At 36.1% G+C, this 22,090-nt stretch overlaps 1 protein-coding gene across 1 annotated transcript in view; it reads left to right on the forward strand.

Annotated features, from left to right (window-relative positions):
* NRXN3 (neurexin 3) overlaps positions 1–22,090 on the forward strand; it is a 1,004,058-nt gene that overhangs the window by 232,706 nt on the left and 749,262 nt on the right. Inside the window, exon 10 of the mRNA XM_058162458.1 lies at positions 2,049–2,168. Coding sequence (XP_058018441.1) covers positions 2,049–2,168 — 120 coding nt within the window. The remainder of the gene's footprint in view (positions 1–2,048; positions 2,169–22,090) is intronic.

A 22,090-nucleotide genomic window follows, 5' to 3' on the forward strand; every position in this document is an offset into this window, starting at 1 on the left:
ACTGGCTGAATCCCACCACTGCCTCACTTCCAAATGCTATGTGTCATCACGTGGTAACCCTTTGAGAACTGTATGCAACAACATTTCATTTTAATGAAATGAACCAATTTTGTTGTATACAATGACAATAAAGGCTATATTATACTATAATGTATATTAGTGTACATTCAAAGTGACAATAAAGTTATTCTAAGTTCAATGTAAAGGCCTGGAATGCTGACACACTTGTGTCACACTTGTGGCTCCAGATGGTTTTACTGGTTTCTTGTAGGATTATGCATTGCCTACCATGTTCTCCTTTTCCTCAATAAATTTTTAGCTTTGAGGGAAAATGAGAACCCTGGTTTCCGTAGCAACTTTCCCTCTCATTTATAGTTATATTGGTTGACCATCAACTCTTCAGCGTAGAGAATGTGCAATCCAAAATTGACTAGCTTATCACTAGCTTAAAACATGGAGTTGGGATTGAAAAAAACGTTGTCTAATATTTGTTTTTTTATTTATTACATTTATGTGCCTCCCATTTTACTGGATCTAGAGCCCAGTTGGCTAGTCAGAAATTGTTTTTAAAATTCTTTGTACCATCTAGGGATTTTTCAGTTGATACAAAACAGTTGTTTAGTTGATCCATAGTTTCAAGAATTTTTTTTTTAAAACCAACTGGTCTATGGCAAAAAAGAAAGGGAGGGAGGGAGATTGCAGGGCATAAGATAGAGCATTGTGCATGTAAACTGGAGGAGATCTTGTCATGTGGTAAAAACTGTTGGTTGAGGCTGAAATTTCCATGAAAAGAACCATGACCTTAGAATATTAAGTGGATGCATGAAGATAGCATGCTGTGATGACAGCAAGTTTTAGAATAGCATGATTTCCTTCCAGGATAGAAGGGAATATGACAAAGTAGCTATATTGATGTGTATGGATCATCTTTTTATTTATTATTCACTTGGTCCCTGTGTCAAAGAAATCTATCTCTGCTTTGACAGCATTGGTAAAGAAACAAAAGTGTTTATTATTTTTTCAATCATTCCACATTGGGTAGGGGTCGATTTTGATAGATGAATCTCATAGGATACTGCTAATTAATTATATCCAGATATCTCACTGGTATGGAGAAAGTCAAAATTATTTCTTATTTATCTTGAATCCTCACTTTTTGTGCTATAGTATTTAAGAGGATAGAATAGGAAAATCCATGGGAGTGGTATGTGAAAGCTTTTAAAATCGGTAGTTACTACTTGCAAAGTCCAAATAGAACTATAATTAGCTTAGTACACCCAAGAAAGACATGTGTCATAGACATTTTTCTAAAAGCCTCTATGCAATTTTAAAAATTCTGAGATCTTCAGAATTATAGATACAGAGCTAAAATTCTCATCTATGATGGTTATTTAATTTAATACAAGGGAGAAAATGGAACAAGCAAAGGAACAAATAAAAGAACTGACATTTCACCAGGTCCTATTAATTTTTTCCCCAAATATCAGCAGAATTTTTTTGGTATGAAGGGAGATTTAGTAGACAATTTTGATTTATTAATCTGATTTATTTAGCTACCCAACATAAAATGATGTCCACCTCAACCCATGTTTCCACCAAATTCCCTAGAAAATATATCTGCAGCATGGAAATAACAATCCCATCGTTTATATATATATATATATAAGCATAGGAAGACAGGTAACCTGGTGAATCAAATTGTTTAACTGAGAATAGGAGAGCTATGACAAGGCTTAGCCTTTTTGGAGGAAATAGTACTTATTATAAGCATTTTTTTCCTGACCCTACCAAGGAGGGAATATGCTACTTTTCATACCTTCCTTCTGCTGTGTACAAGTTACCTGTTTGTTGCTGAGTGTTTAATTCTTCATGTCTTTATGTGTCCTGAATTTCTGTGGCATGTTCCATGAAATGGAAAAGCATACAGTTTCTTTTTGGAGGGAAGGTGGGCAGGGGGTTGCATGAAGATAAGTATTCATAATCCATTATAGTGTCTCTTTCTTAGTAGCTATTCTTTCTTTCATGCATTTCTTGCTATGCCATTTCAGGGCCAAGCACCACCTGTCAAGAAGATTCCTGTGCCAACCAAGGCATCTGTATTCAGCAGTGGGAAGGCTTCACTTGCGATTGTTCCATGACATCATATTCTGGAAATCAGTGCAATGACCGTGAGTACCACCTTTTAAAAAACTGAATTGTTTACAAGGGAACTGAGAACCATTTGGCGTGTGGTCTGCAAACTTGCGTGAATTCTAATGTTAGAGTTGTCTGGTGAACTTCTTGGGAAATTAGCTTACAAAACCAGATTGCATAAGAAAAATGGAGTTTTTATTTTCTCTGAGTTAGTATGAAAGTGTATGAGTGCATTCTGTTTTCATGTTTAAAGACTTTTTTTAAAAAAGGTATTGATATTCTTTTTATAGCAATCAGAGGGAACTGTATGTGCCAGACAATAATAAGAGCTTTCCTAAGAAGTACATTTGCTTCTTTAAAGTTTTTCTAATCATCCTATTCATGTGTAGCCTTTTCTAAATGCACGCAAAACTCTACAGTTTTTAAATAGACATCTGAAAGCTTTACTGGTTCTACAAAATGCATTAATACATTGTCTGCATTAAAAGCTAAATTCTTCCTCATTATAAGTTTTTCAAGCAAAAGTTTCCCAAAAATGTGATGCATTAAATCAAAATTTAACTTGGGAAATGGTCCATTGTGGACATGTAATAAGGGCACAGATTTTCTTTATTGTTAGAAATAATAACATATATTTATAAAATATAACATATATTTATCATCAAGTTGTGTCATGATATGAAACACTATGCCTGAGTAACTTTTCAAACCTGTATAATTTTTCAGGTTGGCAAAACCATACATTGAAGGCGGTCTGACAGATAGTCTGTCTATGGATAGAGAAGGTCCTAGGTTAAATCCTTACCATCTATATAGAAAGATCAGTTAGCAAGTGATGGGATCTGGGTTCATAGAAAATACCAAAGATATTCAATATCTTTTGGGCTTGGACCACCATATTTTGAATTTATAACAATTGTTCAAAGTTCAAAATAGGCTGTTGAATTGCCCAGAAAATAGTCTGATGCTGTTACAAAATTAAGGAAAGAAGTAAGCTCACTTTCATACATTTTACTCTAATTTCTAGTAATAAAGGGAGTATGGTACATGGAATTTAAGACGTTTGAAATCATAAATTAAAAATAATTATTAGAAGCCTGATGAAAAGCATACATTTTTTTGAGATTTTTTTCTAAATGCAGAGGCAGTTGGAACCACACAACAAATGGTTTGGGTGCTGGATACAAATATAGACTTCTGCACATTTTTCTGTAGATACTAAGGTCTATATAAATTTGCAGTAAAGATCCGGTTTCTCAGATAATCCAGCCTTGTCCATTGGAGGTTTAAAAGTTTCTGTCAAGGATGATGTTTACTAAGGAAAAATATTGGACTTTGGAAAGGTTAAATATCCCTTTCTACCTTCCTGTTTTCCTCCGAAGAAAGAAATGTGTGAAAAAGGTCAAGAATTTCATGCGTGTTCTGCTTGCAAGATAGGGTTTGTGTTCAAGGATAAATTGCTAAAAATGACATCCAGAGGGTAAACTGAAATTTAAAAGCCAATTAAAAGGACTGTTTCTATTGTTTAAAATATGTATAATAGCATGTGCTGTGTATGCAAGAACCATATAGGAAAATTGCAAGTGTGCCTGATTTGCAAAGAAGTTAAAGGGAAAAAAACAACACAGAGAAAGTTTTAGAAAAAAAACTTCTGAAAGCCATCCGCTTCTTATGATGATTTTATCAAAGTGACGTCTCTAAAGAAAGGCTTGTTCATTTTTGTTGTTTATAAGCAACTCTGAACTGCCATTAGTTGTGTAGCTATGATCTTCATACTTTTGATTCAGAAATGTTTGTTGTGAGATACTGCCTCCTCATGGATCAGAACAGGTAAGTCCATGCTGATTGCTCCGAACCTATCCAGCTGAGATCACAAAAGGTATGTGCTGTTACTTATACATATAAGGTCTTGGGTGTGCAAGAACAGATTTTATTCCTTTCCATTTTGTATTTTATTCTGGAGAACAAATAAAATCCATCCATTAATGTTCTGATGCTACTATGATCCAGAGGCTAGGAGAACTACACAAACTGTTCTTGGAACACAGAAGAAGGGCCATATGGATCTCTTTCTGAGAATGAGGGAAAGAAACCCATTATTACTAATTAATATTTATTTACAGCCCAGGTTACTATGTGCTGTTAAGGTCTCTATGTATCCATAATGGACTATGCAGTAATACAGATTATTGAACAATTTGGAGCTATCACAGTTTAGAAGGATTTGTATATCTAGGTATATTTGAAATTAGACTTAATGTGCAACTTTAGGGAGTTTTGAATATACTTCATTCTGTGCAGAGAGATAGACAAATGATTGTAGAGCAAGAATATTAATTTCTATGAGACATTTTGGCTCCTTCTCCAGTTTCGCCAATATTCTACAACTAGCTATGATATATACCTTTCTCTTTCTTTAAATAAACATTTGTGAGATGATAAATACAAAATTAATTTCTTAAAACCAGGAGGTAAATCATCCCTAAAAAATTAGCCAAATAATACTTTATTGGGATAGCTTTAATGCAGCCTGCCTTTTTTTCTAATAAGTAATTAAGAGTGAAAACCAATGCAAAACAATGATTTGTAGCTTCCTAGATGAGGACTGAAGTGTATATTTATTTTATGAATGTTTGTATTAAATTGCATGGTTGATGCAGTATTTATTCTATCTTCCTCCGGAATGCAAATACATTATATATATTTAAATAAAATTACTTGGAAATTGAACTTAAATCACAGTGTTATCTGCAATTACTCTTGCTGCTAGTTAAGTGTTGTAATAAAATGGAGTATTTAAAGTAAACTGCTGCTCCAGGAGCTTTTTCCTTGCAATAGATCAGTTGCTTGTTGGAGACTCTCGAGTACAGAGTGAAAACTTCTTTTTCAACATATTTCTTATGGAATAGCTAATGGGTGGTCATTAATTTTATTTCTATATTATTGCTATTCATATTAATATTTAAATTATAGATGTTAATACAGTATTGACTGGTCTTTATAGAACAAGTTTTAATTCATCCAATATAAAAAAGCACAATGTGCTTCTCTCACATATATATGCTCACCTTTTTTTTAGATTGAATTCATATTTGGAAGACTTTTCTATTTCTACTCAAAGTTCTTTAAGGAGTTCCTGTATAATATGTTAAAAATCTGTATCCTACATCATCCATCTCTAACCTAACACTCTCCAGATGAAATAGAGTTATAATTTGTAGAATTCCTGGGTAGGGTAGCTTAAGCTGAGAGTCATAGTTTAAATATATAGTATTTAGAGGCCCCAAAGTTAGACGGGCCATTCTCATTTCTGTTTTCTATTTCAGTACTGCTTTCATCAAATCATACAACAGTAATTTGAAATGCACACCCAAAAATTAGGGCAAGAAAAGGAATAACTTGGAGCCTATTATATGTCTGAATTATTTTCCAATAAATTTATATTATAAATGTATAAAATGAAAATAAAAATTTATATTATAAATTTATAAAAATGAAGAAACATTGAAACAATAGAAACATTCAGAGAGCAACTACCATTTTACTGTATGTGTATGTGGGTACATGAGAGATAGAGGATTGCATTAAATCAGAGGCGACCGTGCCCAAGGTTGCAATTTTAAACTTGCTTTCTGGGTGATTTATTTTCACTAAAATTTCATTGAATGGTTTCAGCAGGGTTTTTTGTCTGTATAGTTATCATTTTTATTGACTTAAACAAAATGGACATCCCAGATCTTTGGCATTCACATTCAGGATGGATGTCCCTTTTTAATATGATTTCCTTTACAACTCTTGTAATATATAACACACAAGTGGTAATTAATATATATATATATATATATATATATATATATATATATATATATATATATATATATATATATATATATATATATATATATATATTTCTAAAGACATTCAGTATAGTACAGAATTATTGACATTGCTTCAGAGTCTAGAGAATGTATATTCCTATCCCTTTTAGAATTTACTTAGCATGCTGTTTCAAGATCAGAATGGTAGTCAGGAATTCAGTTTGAATGAAATGTGGATCAACGCTATATAGAAGTAATATAAATGCCTCCTATTTTTCAGTGCACAATAGCTTTTACCTAATGTCCTTGCTTTATGCACTACCAGTTACCAATACCATGCTATAAAATTGTCTCAACTTACATCTTAAATTTTCTTGATAGCCTTTGAATCCCAGCATGATGGTTTTTATTAATATTATTCTTACTATTATTTTAGAGGGAAGGATGGGGTAACCATATTTGATAATAAAATCAGTGAAGCTCAAGAAATAGCCCTTTTTTCTCTTTGACTAAACATAGCAGTAACTGTCAACAGCTGCAAAGAATGTAGTTTGGAAGCAGACAAGCAACCTGTTCTGATGCAAGTCCATTTCTGTTGCTAATTTTGCAGAAATTACAAGCCAGCCTTTCCAAAATAATGAAAATTAACTTCAGAATAGAATTTGTTTCCAAGATTTATTAGATCTCATAGGGTTCCAACAATTCTTCCCAACAGTATGGTTGACCTAGTCCTGTGCTATGTTTACAGGCAATCCTCAACTTTCGACCACCATTCAAAATTATGATGGTGCAGAACAAAAGGACTTAAGACTTGTACCCAAAGTCATGACTATTGTAGCTCCTTTGTGGTCACATGAAAAAAATAACAGCTTCTGGAATGCTGCAACTCCTCACAAACCTGTCTCCCTCTTTTCAGTCTCAGCCACCCATCCACCCCACCGGTGCATGGAAACCTACCCAGGTCTAGGACAACTCACTATCCATCTAGCCCACCAGCACAAACAAAACACACCATTTATCTATACTGTTTTTCTCTAGATGCTGATAGCCACACCCAGGCTCTGTGTGGCACAACCTTCTTACTGAGGCTTCCTTGCCCCATTCTCCAAGTTGGTTCCATTCTTGGGATCCTTTGGAAGCCTCCTTCTTCATATCATGCAATTTGGAGAAGGATGCTTCCGAAGCACCAGAAGAATGCAGTCTGCTCTTGTAGCGCTTCAGAAATCTCTTTCTCCAAATTGCTTTACTTGTGCTGGTGGGCCAGGTGGGTGGCTGTGCTTTTGTGTTGCACTGCAGCACCCCCTTCAACTTGTGCACAGCTTGCTCAGGGCCTCCCAGGGCCCTCCTGAGATTCTTTCCATTTAATGACTGTGAGATGATTTAATGACTACAATCAGGAGTGCTGGGATTGCAATCATTAGGTGAAGCAGGCACATGATGCCTTGCTTCATAACTACTTTTATCAGTGACCAATATTCTGTTCCAATTGTGGTTGTAGGTCGAGGGCTATCTGTAGTGCAGCAAAAGGAATAGTGGATATATTAATCTTGTGTAATCTGGAAAATTTTATAGAATTGAGAGACATGAAATTTTTGCACAAGGTTGCAGAATGGAATAAATTGGCATCTCTTTCTGTAGCATGGCTGTTCTCCTTAAAGGTCCTCTCTCTATGATAGATTCTGGCATGCAGTTTTCTATTTAAAGGTGATGTCTAAGGTTTATCATAAGGGAATAAATAACACCTGGACTTCCATTGGCCTTTGAGTTTTATGGTTCTTGCACAAGCTGCTTGATATATATGTACAGTGAAGAGGCAGACTCATGGGCAGAAGAGAAGAGTGGGGAGGAGCTGACTTGTCCTTCTCCAAGTTTGATAAGATTTGATTGTGAATTAATTTGGTCAACGAGTTGAAGGGTTCCTGCTGTTCTTTCATATATGTCTCATTTTAGTAGCACCTAAGTGACGATATCTGAGCCATGTTCTTTATTGGAATGCAAAGGGATTAGACATTTTAAAAACTGAACTACTATTCTTTGCAAGATTTTCCTAGTTATCAGTCTCTACATGGCTGAAAAACAAAAGTCATGTAAAAAATTGTTACACCACACCACTCTCTGAATCTCTTTTGAAACAATTCAGTAGCTTTATTTCTCTCTTTCTTTCCCATTAGTCACCTTGGCAATAGGGAAGTGGCTAAACTAATTAGATGCATGTCAGCAAAACTAAGACATGTGAAACACTTCATCGTAAGGACTGTAGTCTTTTGCTGGAGCTTCTATGCATGTGTCAATGTGTCAATATCATGTCTGGAGTTCTAGGGGGCTCCTACTGTTATAGTTATGAGTAGCAGGAAATAAACTCAGGGAAGATTCCTCTACATATATTATTTGTTTGAGGAAATCATTGCAGCAATTTATAAACAATGATATAGTACTTTCTCAAATCTGGGAAACTGACAATATGAAATCTGAATTTCATAATATGTCAACCCTCTAGAGGTTTTCCTTTAAGGAAAGTTTTTGGACAGGAAAAAGAAATTACAACAGAAACAGATATTTCGTGTATTAAATTTTATATTTTGTACATGTTTTAATGTTATATGGTTTGGGTTGGGGTTTCTAATTTGTTTATTGTTTGATTTTATACTGTATACCACCTGGTCACATTGTTTGAGCTGGTTTGCCTTATAAAACAAACAAAACATAGTAAAATATGATAAATCTGGAAGCAAGGTTTTGTTTGTTATGGAATCCATTTAAACTGCTGATTATTGGTTTTCAGTAGATGACTACTACATAATTTATAGTGCAGTTTTGTTGTGCATGGAGACATATCTCAACATTTCAACTTTAGTACCCAGAGACTAATATAATAGGCTTAGCTGTGAAACATTGAGGATTTGACATAAGTTTTAATTTCAGCTATCTAGATTATGATCCCCAAAAGAAAGACAGTGCAGCAAATTATTTAGAAACCTCTGAAACAGGCTTTAAACTGTGAATTTGACGAAGGGGATTTGAGATTATATGTGATTGCTCTGTATAGAATTCCTTCTCTTAAAGGACACCATTCCAAATTCCAGTTGTAGGAACATATTTGGGCTATGGATTCAGAATGTTAGTTCACAGCAATAGCTCTCTTCCATTTGAAGCAGAAGACAATAAAATAATAATTGTATCCAAATAATAATACCTCTACAGTAATAAGCTTCCAGTTTAAAAATATGGTGAGCTCTCCTAAGTGCTGAACCAGCCAAGATCAAAAATAACTTGCTTCATACTGGCATCAATAATGCACCTGCCAAATACTAAGTGTCGCTTTGAAACGAAGACGGAGCCATTATTGCCTCAAAAATATGATCAGGGGCCTATTCATTCTTTTAGATGCTTCTACTTTCTGACTTAATTGTCTCTCTTGGCCCCAAGGTTCTGCCAAGTTTGTTGATTTCTCATAACTATTTGTCATAGTGGCTCCTTTTTGCCTTCAAATTGTGCTAAATGACCTTCGAACTGCTACATCTTTGTCCTGCTGATCTTCAGTGCGTGATGAAGATGGATAGTAAACATCCCTAACCATCAGTCATATGGCTGAGAAGATTTTAGGAAGCATCTGTGTCCTTTATAGTTCATCTGACACAGATCTTTCCTTAAATGAACTGCAAAATACTACAGAGGGCCTGGAGCCAATGTTAAAAAATAAAGCAGAATGCAAATAGCTGACCAGATCAGAGAATCTTCTTCCTTCCCAGTTAAGATGAACAAGCTATGGGTTTCTCATCCTTAATAACCTTTTTCATCTGCTTGCATTTGCAAGATGATCTTTCTCTGCTGGAAAATTGGTTTCAGGAGATCAAGCGGAAAAACAGTCCAAGAATTTTATCTCTAGATAGTTGGTTGCTCCTCCTTTTTTCAGTTTTAAATTGTTAAAAAAGTTATTCATGAATTACTTAGTTTTATACAATCAAAAGAAGAGTATTAAATGAAATCTAGAGTAATTGTCACAATCTTGTCACTGGGTGTGTCTGAAAAAATGTTACTATTTTTATTTTTTTATTTATTTTTATTTATTAAATTTTTATACCGCCCTTCTCCCGAAGGACTCAGGGCGGTTTACAGCCATAATAAAAAACAACAGCAAAATACACATAAAAACATGATTAAAAAACTTATTATACAAATGGCTGAATTAAAACAATTAAAAATAAAACCCCAATTTATAAAATATTAAAACGTTAAAACTAATTAAAATCCTATTAAAATCCTATGCCAGTCCTGCGCGAACAAACAAATAGGTCTTCAACTCTCGGCGGAAAGTCCGAAGGTCCGGCAATTGTCGAAGTCCAGGGGGGAGTTCGTTCCAAAGGGTGGGAGCCCCTACAGAGAAGGCCCTCCCCCTGGGGGCCGCCAGCCGACATTGCTTGGCGGACGGCACCCTAAGGAGTCCCTCTCTGTGTGAGCGTACAGGTCGGTGGGAGGTATTCGGTAACAGCAGGCGGTCCCGTAAGTACCCTGGCCCTAAGCCATGGAGCGCTTTAAAGGTGGTCACCAACACCTTGAAGTGCACCCGAAAGACCACAGATAGCCAGTGCAGACTGCGCAGGAGAGGTGTTACATGGGAGCAACATGTGGCTCCCACTATCACCCGCGCAGCTGCGTTCTGAACCAACTGGAGCCTCCGGGTACTCTTCAAGGGGAGCCCCATGTAGAGAGCATTACAGTAGTCCAAACGAGAGGTAACCAGAGCATGAGTGACCGTGCATAAGGCATCCCGGTCGAGGAAGGGGCGCAACTGGTGAACCAGGCGAACCTGGTAGAAAGCCCTCCTGCCTCCACTTCCTCATCTGCGTGCCATTCAGTCTTTTCTTTGCGCTTACCCCCCTCTAGTTTCTATCTTAACTTTTGTTTTTGTAAGTTATGGCCTGAGTGGGGTCAGGCTATCTGTGAACATCAGCACATCCTTAAAAATGCCAGGGTGCAGCCCTGTTATTATAAGTAGCTGGAACTATAGTTTAGTGAATGAATGAATGAATGAGTGAATTAAGAAAATGGCATGGAAATCACTAAAATAGAATAGAATAGAATAGAATAGAATAGAATAGAATAGAAAAGAATAGAATAGAATAGAATAGAATAGAATAGAATAGAATAGAATAGAATAGAATAGAATTTTTTGTTGGCCAAGTGTGATTGGACACACAAGGAATTTGTCTCGGTGCATATGCTCTCAGTGTACATAAAAGAAAAGATACGTTCATCAAGAATCATAAGGTACAACACTTAATGATAGTCATAGGGAACAAATAAGCAATCAGAAACAATGAATATTAATATAAATCATAAGAATACAAGCAACAAAGTTACAGTAGTTGCAGCTACCTTTCCTAAGTTCGGACAACAACTCCAACTTAAGTCTTTTAACATCTAGAATATTGGATGATGTGGGCTCTTAGCTTGGACCCTCACAGAAGTCTTTTATAACATCTTCCACCTGACCCTTTTAGTCCAGGTGTTGAGACCTCCTCTATGCACAAGTATATCCTGCCCTTGCTTGCATAACAATATTTGAATCTGGGATCTAAAAACTTAGTAGTGAAAGTTTGATAGTGCAGAATCTTGAAGTTAAATCAATTCCCTTCAATGTTTCTAGGCAAGGTGATTTAAATATGAGAGACTCTTTACCAATTGTAATTTTCTATGTATTTAATATGTCTACGTAAATCTGTGGGAGTTACAATGAAATTACTTTCTAACATTTTCTTATTATCAAGCAACAATTACTATTAAAGCTTTATCTTGTTACTGGTATTCAGTGATAACAGTCAATATTCCTCCTAAGCTTACATAACTATTGTATCCTAATAGTCTTAAGAAATAATGGGAAATACAATTAGCGGTAGATACCATAGTCAATTGTGGCCATGCCTATTTTTTTCAACCTTTGCTAAATTACTTCATTTTTAGGTGTGATTTATAGCTCACTTTATGTACACAAGATTTCCTAATTGAAATTACTGCAGCCAGAATACATTGTTGGCAGGCAGCATACTGGGCAGATGGTTCCCTGCCCACTCTTCTCTATTTCTGAATAGGCCCCCAAATGTTTAAGTTAACAGTGCTTAGGCAGTTATAAATAAAGAATTGTTTGTTGTCTCTACTATGGAAGAACTAAAATGAATACTTTTTTAAATAGATGAAGGATATAAGAACAGTTGATGTAATTGAGTTATTTCTTTTAACACTTTGAAAACCTGGAGCTGTCTAAAAAGCTCACTATTTCAAATGGGAAATAAAGGATATGTTATCTCTTTTCCTTACCACTAGATGGCAATATGGTTCTGCAAGTCAATTAGATCTGTAAACTACAAATAGGAAACCACAAATAAATTTAGAAAAATCTGTTTTATTCTCACTGCTTCTATCCCCTCTCCCAATTCCTTCCCAAATTAATCCCACAAAAAGTTTTTCCATGATCACTAGCTCTACTTTAGCCCTTGGCAGATTTCAGACATTCCTCCTTTACAAAACCTCGTAGATTTGCTACCACTTGGGACAATTTTAGAATAGAATAGATTTTTTTATTGGCCAAGGGTGACTGGACACACAAGGAATTTGTCTTGGTGCATATGCTCTCACTGTACATAAAAGAAAAGATACGTTCATCAAGGTACAACTTTTACAACACAAATGATGGTCAATATATCAATATAAATCATAAGGATTGCCAGCAACAAAGTTACAGTCATACAGTCATAAGTGGAAAGAGATTGGTGATGGGAATGATGAGAAGATTAATAGTAGTGCAGATTTAGTAAATAGTTTGACAGTGTTGAGGGAATTATTTGTTTAGCAGAGTGATGGCCTTCGGGAAAAAACTGTTCTTGTGTCTAGTTGTTCTGCTGTGCAGTGCTCTATAGCATTGTTTTGAGGGTAGGAGCTGAAACAGTTTATGTCCTGGATGCAAGGGATCTGTAAATATTTTCACGGCTCTCTTCTTGATTCGTGCAGTATATAGGTCCTCAATGGAAGGCAGGTTGGTAGCAATTATTTTTTCTGCAGTTCTTATTATCCTCTGAAGTCTGTGTCTTTCTTGTTGGGTTGCAGAACCGAACCAGACAGTCATAGAGGTGCAAATGACAGACTCAATAATTCCTATGTAGAACTGAATCAGCAGCTCCTTGGGCAGTTTGAGCTTACTGAGTTGGCGCAGAAAGAACATTCTTTGTTGTCCTTTTTTGATGATGTTTTTGATGTTAGCTGTCCATTTTAGATCTTGCGATATGATAGAACCTAGAAATTTAAAGGTTTCTACTGTCTATATAAAAAACGTCTATAAGCTGTGGAAGAAAGTACATTTGGGGAATGGACTCATTAAATAGTTGCATCCTTCCTCAACAACATTAAAACTAACAAGCTGGGCTGGATATTTATTTTTATTTATTTATTTGTTTTATATCCTGCCATTCTATTAAAAGGAGAGTTTTGGGCAATTAACATTCACTACAACTTGGAGGGGGGAAAAAAACTTAAAATACAATCTAATAATGAATCAGGAAGCATAAACCTGGCAAAAGAGCCCATCTTTACAGACTGTGATTTTATAATATCTTTTTTTTATCACACCTAAGAACTTACCAATGTAAGATACTACAGTATTTTATTTCCAATTTACCCAAATGACCTATAAGCAATTGCTTCCTTCGAAACCAGGGGTCTCCAACCTTCAATCCTGGCGGACTTCAACTCCCAATTCTGGAGGTTGGAGGTTGGAGACCCCTGTTCTAAACCACTATAATTGAGGAAAATGAGTGAAAATTACAAAAGTACCATGCTAATATATTGCATAATTATTGTGTAAAAATCAAAAAAAATATTGTTTAAAATATAATATATTTTATGGGAAATATTCCCTCAAGCAAATAGAATTTGACATGGCCAATTTTGGCCTAGTTAAATGTATTCTGCCAAGGGCAGAACTGACCTTGCCAAAAGCATTGGAGACAGAGGTGTGCTGAACAAATATTTCACAAAACCAAACTATAACAATCATTTTACATCTGCTAAGGGTGAAGTCACCTCGCTGAAACATACTTTGCATGGGTAAAGCATTTGTTCTTTGGCTTAGTAACAAAAAAAAACCCTGCTAATTCTGTGGCCTACTAGAGTGGTAACTGAATCTGGGTGAGTTTGCCCCCAGTGCTTTGTAATTTGATAATGATAACGGGCATCAAAAAGGCAATGACTATCCTATGCTGAATTACTTAAGGAAATATAAATAAATTTTGCTGTCCAACAAAGTTCCACTCTGGAGATTCAAGATTTCCATTTGTGGTTAACAAAACTACAGAAAGGAAAAAACAAACCCTGGACATTTGGTAGTAGGTAAGGGTTTCCCTATGTGGTAGATTATTTTGACTTTCCAACCTAATCCTTCAATCCTTGCCATGCAATCTGATGCATGGAAAAAACTGTCATGCTAAGGAGTAGTGCAGTTATTTGAGTAACTAGACAACATAGTTTTCCTTTAAAAACCTTGACAAGAGAATGTCAAAGTTCCCAGTCAATCCTATACCACTTGAACGTTCTTTGATTTAACATGCAGTCTTTCTATGGCAAGGTCAGTTTTGCCTGTTTATAATGTACATTCAGGGTGACCCACAGTGATGGCCTCTGGCCTCAAAACAATAGATGCAACCAAGCAAATCAGTGACCCAACCTTTGTTAATGTGTACTACATGTACTGTAGGCTGATTGAAAGCAACCAATTGTGCCCATCATTTTGAAGCTGGTAACTGTTATTGTAGACACCCTTCTGTACATTTCTTATTACGATATTTTTACAAGCTTACATCTTGATCTGCTAAGAAAAGAGATATTCAGCAACAAAGAAGCAAACTTGTATTTGTTTAAGAAGTTGCTACTTTATAGGCTGTTCCAGAAATTTCAGAGCTTGAACTAAATTGGCATCACTGCTTTAAATAATAGTTCGCTGTTCATAGATGTTGCAAAAGGTTACCCACTTAGCTTAGGGCTCATTTGGACCTAAAGTCCTGAATCTGCACTTTTCTACTAGGCAGCCATTAATACAATAGTCTTTGCAGTAAATAACTCCAGTAAATGCCATGTAATGTATCTTCACGAGGGCAGGAAAAGAGCTTTCCATCACGGAGTCACACTAGTAAATTATTTGAAGTCAACACTAATTGTCTGACAAGGGAACATAAAAGTAAACTCTTCTTTAGCTTTATAGGCTTTTCTCAGCAAACTTCAAAAGTTCATGGACCAATGTTATAAAGCACCACTCTTCTACTCAGAATAGGCAGGTTGTTTTTCTCTCTGTGGCATTCTAAAAATTACCCCATGCAATGAATTTTGGAAAACATTTTACTGAAAAACATACCATGGAGAATTGTATCCGAATGGATGTATTCTCTCTGTATAATATTGTCCACTAAGATGATTGAGGAAAGTAACCCTTATGTTTTCTGAAGCATTACTGTAAAATGTCTATGGATATTCTCAGTCATCCAGGTCATGGTTGTTCCAAAGGTGTTTTTTTCAAGAGGCAAATGGACTTTCTTTGAAGACGTTTCGCTTCTCATCTAAGAAGCTTCTTCAGCTCTGACTGGATGGTGGGGAATGGAAGGATGTTACAAAACAACCACTTCATAAATGCATGGCACAGCATAGGAGAACAAACCCATCAGGACAAGCAGTCCATCTGCATTTAAAAGACAAAGGCCACTCTTTTGAAGACCGCAAAGTCCACATTTTGGACAGAGAGGACCACTGGTTTGAAGGAGGGGTCAAAGAGGCCATCCATGTCAAAATTGAATAGCTCTCTCTCAACAGAGGTGGAGGGATACAACATCATCTATCTCCAATCTACAATACAATCTGTTCAACAGTTTCAAAAAGGCTCCACACCCATTTGCACCACTCAGGTGACCTTGATGACACAGAAAAACTTCTAGGTGGCCTTAATGACTCACTAAAAGAATGTGAATGACCAGCTGTCTGCAAGGAGTATAAATCCTTCTATTCCCCACCATCCAGTCAGAGCTGAAGAAGCTTCTTGGATGAGATGTGAAATGTCTTCAAAGAAAAACCTGAAAGTCCAGTTGCCTTTTGAAAAAGCACCTTGGGGATACTACCATAAAATATGCCTTTCTACTAGTGGAAACAACAATTCACCCAATGAAAATAGAAGATACATGTAGGAATTCTCACTGCAGCAATGGTTGCTTCCAATTATCATGGCTCTTTTGTTGGTAGTACTCTATCAGAGGTGGAGCTGAAAATCAGTAAGAATGGATATTGGATTCTCCAGGGAAGGGTTCCCTGAATCCAAATCTCTTTTGCTACCTTAGCATGCCCCCAAATTCTGAGAATTAGACCAAACCAAGACTTCCGACTTAGAAGAAGTAGTGGTAGAGGGGTTTTTTTCACTTCCTCCCTCTGATTTGCATGTTGTGAACTGCCTTAGGAAAATATCCCATATTCTTCTTTTCTACAATTTGTGTGATTGCTTTGCCCAATGAATCTGTGAGACATCCCTGCGTTCATTGACAGAATGTCTTTGTCTTTTGTTGGAAGAAGATGACAAAGAGTGAGGGGCTATTATTTAAAAGAAAACAATGGTATTGTCACATGCTTCTCTGAATAAGACAAGAGGTCTTGTTTTACCTGGACTTAGCTCCCTTTGGGAAGATTGGTCATTGGAAAGTCACGGTGATTAAGAATGACATCATTACAAATTGCAACCCAAAACTTTTAGAAGACCTCAGGCTGGAGAAAATGTTCTAACAAATGCTTTTGTTATACCCATTTTCTGTTTTGTTTTGTTCCTATAAATGACTGGTTGTTCGGTGAATTATTTTCGTTTTTCTTCATAATAGTGTAGGAAGGTCCCTGCTGGATTACACTAAGGGAGTTTATCTAACCCAGAACTTCTAGTTCAAGGCTTTTTTAAGGCACAAAGATGGGACTCTGATTCACGATTTGCTCTGTAGGAATTGCTTTTGTATCCATTTAACTAAGACATATTCAGTCATGTATGTTTTAAGACCATTTCTGATATAGACAGAGCCATGTCTGAGAAATAATAATTATTTATTATTTTTATAAATAATTCAAGGCAGAAAACATCTCCAACATACCTTCCTCCTCCTATTTTCCCTACATAAACAACCAGTGAGGTGGGTTGATCTCAGAGAGAGTAATTGTCCAAAGTCACCAAGGTACCTTTCATGAAAATTGGGGTGAATTTACCAAATTCAGGCCAATTTCCAGTCTTCTACCTCCAAGGAGAGGTAGGCATTTTTTATGCATTCCCTTTTTCCATGTATTTACATATCTTTATTGGATCATCTCTGTAAATCCCAGCATTTTCAAAAAAATTTGTCATACGCCAACCTCAACTTTAAATTTTTCAATGATGTGATAAAATCAGAACTTCTCTTATTTGGGGACTATGAGAGATTTTAACAGAAGTTGGAATGTTGAATCACCAAGAAATCTTCTATTCTTATACCTATACTTATTCCCACATTTTAAGCTAAAAGTTGCATTTACTATTTTTTGCCATTCAATTTTGAAGGTATGACCTTTGAGATTACAGGCTACATCTAGCCATAAACTGCAGATCACCTGATCCTGATGCCAACCATGAATGGGCAGAAGCTACCTAGAATCTATATTTTGATCACTGAATGGTCTGCAATAGATGAATAAGAATTACTGAGTCACATTTGTTTAATGGCAAGGGCAAGAATGAAACCCACATTCTAAATTACATTGCTGAAAACATACAAACAAATCATCCTTTTTTAGATAACCAGATTTATTGTACAGAAAGACTATGATATCGAGAATTTAGAATATATTCCTTAGCCTTAGAATTTTGATTTCTGTTATTTGCACTAAGGTCCCATTGATGCAGTAGATCTCATGACTCATTTGGAAAATAAAATATTCTTAAACTTTTTGGAAAGAAATAAGGATTTTTCTTCACTAAAGATCTGCTATCAAAAATAATGGCAATGTCTGTACAATAAACCATACAAGTTTGGAACTTCTTTTTTTTTTTAAAAAAAGAAAAACTTCAATAGACTAGTTCCTTCTGGTGTTCAACTCAGTACAAAGGCAGTGAAATTATACTGTAATTCAGAATGTCAGTTTGAAGCAATTACTTGGCATTAGTCTGCCATCACTCAGTATCAGAGCTGTCACTGTCTCACCATGCAACATTTTAGTAGAGGTAGTAGTAGGACTGATGTATGTAATGTGCATGTGTAAGTATTTTTTTCTCATCTGGAAAATATAGAAAGGGATGTTAGAAGATCTATTAGCATGAAGTTGAACTGCTGTGAATGTGCAGGGGGAAAACCCTCATAGAATTGATGTCAAAACTTGATGGAATACTGATAGAATATTGGTATTCCCACTGCAATGCCAGGAATAGCAAATAGAGAGTATTTTTTAAACCCTTTAAAGAAAAAAAAAAAGACAAGTAGGAAGTGAAGCAAGTAATGCAAGAAAAGAGGCTATTTTTATGGCAGCAGTAGCAACATGGTTTCCTCCAGATCTTTTACACAACACATCTTTAGGCACTAAGCTGCGTGTCTCTGCTTTACAAGAATGCTTGTGTTCTCTAGGAATACTAAGACCCTTGGCCAACTTCTGCTCCTTTGAGCCTTTGGTCTAATGCTTTAGGTGATCATCACAGCTATATCATTAATTGATTTATAAATGCTGTACTGTATTTTGAATTACTGTTTGCTGTCCAGAGTCTAAATGGATTGGTGTGGCTAGTAAATATTATTAAATAAGGGCATATATAAATAAATATTGGGTTCCCCATTGGTTGATTATGAGTGTAAAGCTTCTCCAAGTGACTGCTTGGCCATGTTTGCCAATCTTCCTTCGATGTCTGCCAACTCAATGGAATATTGGGTGCTTTCGTAGGGTTACCTGAAACCTGCATAAATGTTGTTAAATACTGTACAACACTAAGGAATTCCATGTAGGGATAAAGGATTGTTTTTCATTCATATTTTTACAAAAGCTTGCTTTATTCACATTTCCTCTGACAACTAAAGCATCCCTTCATATCTGATTTTCTCTCAGACTTTCTAAATTCAGTATTAGAAACAAAAATGAATGAAAACAGGTGCATATGAGAATATGAAGTATATTAGGAAAATTACTGGAAATAAATATGCATGTTAGAAACACTGCATACCCAAAGGTGTATTTTAGAATAAACTGTGTATGAAAGCCTGTGATAATTTTTATGTGATTTTTAGAAATAATTGCAATGTACATAGACATGGGGTAGAATAAATGGAAAAGTGTTGAGATGGGAAAGTAAATGAGATTGAACACTTTGTATTTGTATGTTCATTCAGGTGTTCTTTTGTGGAGAAATTGATGTGAAAAGTATTCCCTAGCAGTAGAGAGTTACAACATCAGTGTAAAGGACTAATAAAAATGACAAATACACTTGACAGGAGTGTAGGAAGGCAGGATTAAGATTAGAAACTCTAAAATATTGCACTAAATGATAAAACATGAGAAGATCCTGTGGTCTTTTCTTTATCACATTTCCTAGGCCCCTTGAGTTTTCAATGATTCTGTATGGCATACAATGTTAAAACACTCCAGAACAATATAGCAAATAGTAGACAGTAATAAATGCCCAGAGAGCGCAATAAACATACAAACCTACTTGCACAACAAAAGGCCCTTGTCAGCCTTGCCAAGTCACCAGACAGGAAACATGAGCAGAAAAACTAATTCTACTTTATTGTAGAACTACATGAACAGAAACTTGCAAATCAGAAACTGTAATTATACCGCTGTCATGTTTATAGTTGGAGAAGTCTTGCCCACTGCCCAGCTACAGGCTATAGTGCCTCCTAACTGACCATTTCCTAGGCAGCATCTTTTCATCCTATATCCCAAGGTCTTTCCCACAGTTATTGCCCTGCACAAAGTATAGTCCAAAGTCTTGGAAAAGAGCCATTTAAGTTAGGTCATAAAGTAAGAGATTACCACTTTTTCCAACTGTAAATTAAATGGAAAAGGTGGCAATTGAGCTTATATATGTATGTATGCATGCATGCATGTGTTGCCCATTTTACTACAGGGTAACTGGGTGGTTTACAATCATAAATATCCTATCCTGTCCTGTCCCGTCCCGTCCCATCCCATCCATCCAGTGGTGGAATTTACATTTTTTTACTACTTGTGGGCATGGCTTGGTGGGCATGGTGTGACTTGGTGGGCGTGGCTTGGCGGACATGTGCAGGACTGGCTTAGATTTTAAATTTTAGGGGTTTTAAATTGGTTTTAATATTTATATTTCTATTTTTAATAATTGGGCATTAGAATAAGTTTTTTAATGATTATTTTAATTTGTATATAAATGTTTTATATGCCTGTGAACCGCCCTGAGTCCTTCGGGAGATAGGGCGGTATACAAATATGAATAATAAATAAAATAAATAAATAAGGGGAAGGATACTGCAAAATCTCCATTCCCATTCCACTCCAGGGGAAGTATACTGCAAAATCCCCATTCCCTCCCCACTCTTGGGGGAGGGATATTGCAAAATCTCCATTCCCACTCCAGTGTGGGGCCAGCCAGAGGTGTTATTTGCCAGTTTTCCAAACTACTCATAATTTCCGCTACTGGTTCTGCAGAACCTGCCAGAACCTGTTGAGTAGCAGTCCTGTATGTATGTATGTATGTCTCTGTCTTTCTCTCTGTGTGTGTGTCTCTCTCTCTCTCTCTCTGTCTCTCTCTCTCATCTCTCTATCTCTATATTAAAACAAATATATTAAAACCAATCATTAAAATCCAATTTCAGGTGGGGAGGGCAGCGCCAGGGTAGGAGGAGATGGGATCTGTTGTTCCTTGATTAACCATAGCTCATAGATCTCTTCTGGTCATGGGAACAAAGTCTGTCAGGCACAGTTTGGACCTTCCAGTAGGTAATTGCTGAACTGACTCTGATGTAATAATGAGTAGCATTAAATAGAAGAATGATCACAGTTGAGCAGCAGAGCAAGCAGTGGGAGGTCTAGTTCTTAGCCTTGCCAGTTAAAAAGGTCAAGTGGCAGAGATGATGACACATTTGCCTGGGATTCTGGAAATAATTAGCTTAAGGAAGTATAGGCAGGCTAGAGGGACCAAACAGTCTGACCTGCAGCAAGGAAGGTTCCCATTATTTGCTCTCTGTTTAACGGGTGTTGGGATTCAGAATAAAAATTACATTGACAGAAAATAGCTATGGAGTACAAAGTGACCATACGTTGTTTCACCTAACAGACATTTGTTGTCATTCTTTCTTACAATCCCAAGGTCTTTCACATTTTTAAATGCCAGATAGTCCTCAAAAGAAGACAACAGCCAAATTGTAATCCCATGTGAAGAACCCCCCTGGGGATGATACTGTTTGATAACTACATGTGCATAATCTGGGTGGAAGGAATCTATTGCTTCTAGAATGCCTTTAACGTAACCTAACATAAAGTCTTACTGATATTATTTTGGTTTTAGTTTTTTTCCCTCCTTAAGAACAAAGTTCTCAGTTGGGACCCATGTCCTATATTTTATCCACGGAAAACGAGTTCCTATGTTGTTTGCTTAGGGTGATGGATGTTTCATTCCATGCCTTCTTAATGTTCAAGCCAAATACAGAATTTCAAGTTAAAAGGTTATTAATCTTCTCTGAAGGGATTGTACACTACAAGCAGGAGTTCACCTCTGTGTCTTTGTTAGCCCTGATCAGAGCTTGCATTACCTCAGAATGAGTAATAGGTCATTAATAATGACTATGGTAGTGATGAGGAAGGGGAGCGGCTGCTTTGATCAAGACCAAGTTATGCCCAAGTTTTTGCAATATAATTCTATTGGCCAAATCATTCTGAGCTCAAGTGGTCTTTAATTGGGTGTACAGTGTAATACAATACTATCCAGATTGCTGCAGCATTATTCATCTTTTTATTCCATAAATATTGTGACCAAACTATTCCCAACCTAATAAATGTTCTGTTCATACACAATATAATTTGATGGAGACAAATGGGCATTATTCCATGATTCAGGAATGGTGGTAGCTAGAACAATGAGTTGT

This window comes from Ahaetulla prasina, chromosome 1 (assembly GCF_028640845.1).
Source record: "Ahaetulla prasina isolate Xishuangbanna chromosome 1, ASM2864084v1, whole genome shotgun sequence".
In the NCBI taxonomy this organism is placed as follows: Eukaryota; Metazoa; Chordata; class Lepidosauria; order Squamata; family Colubridae; genus Ahaetulla; species Ahaetulla prasina.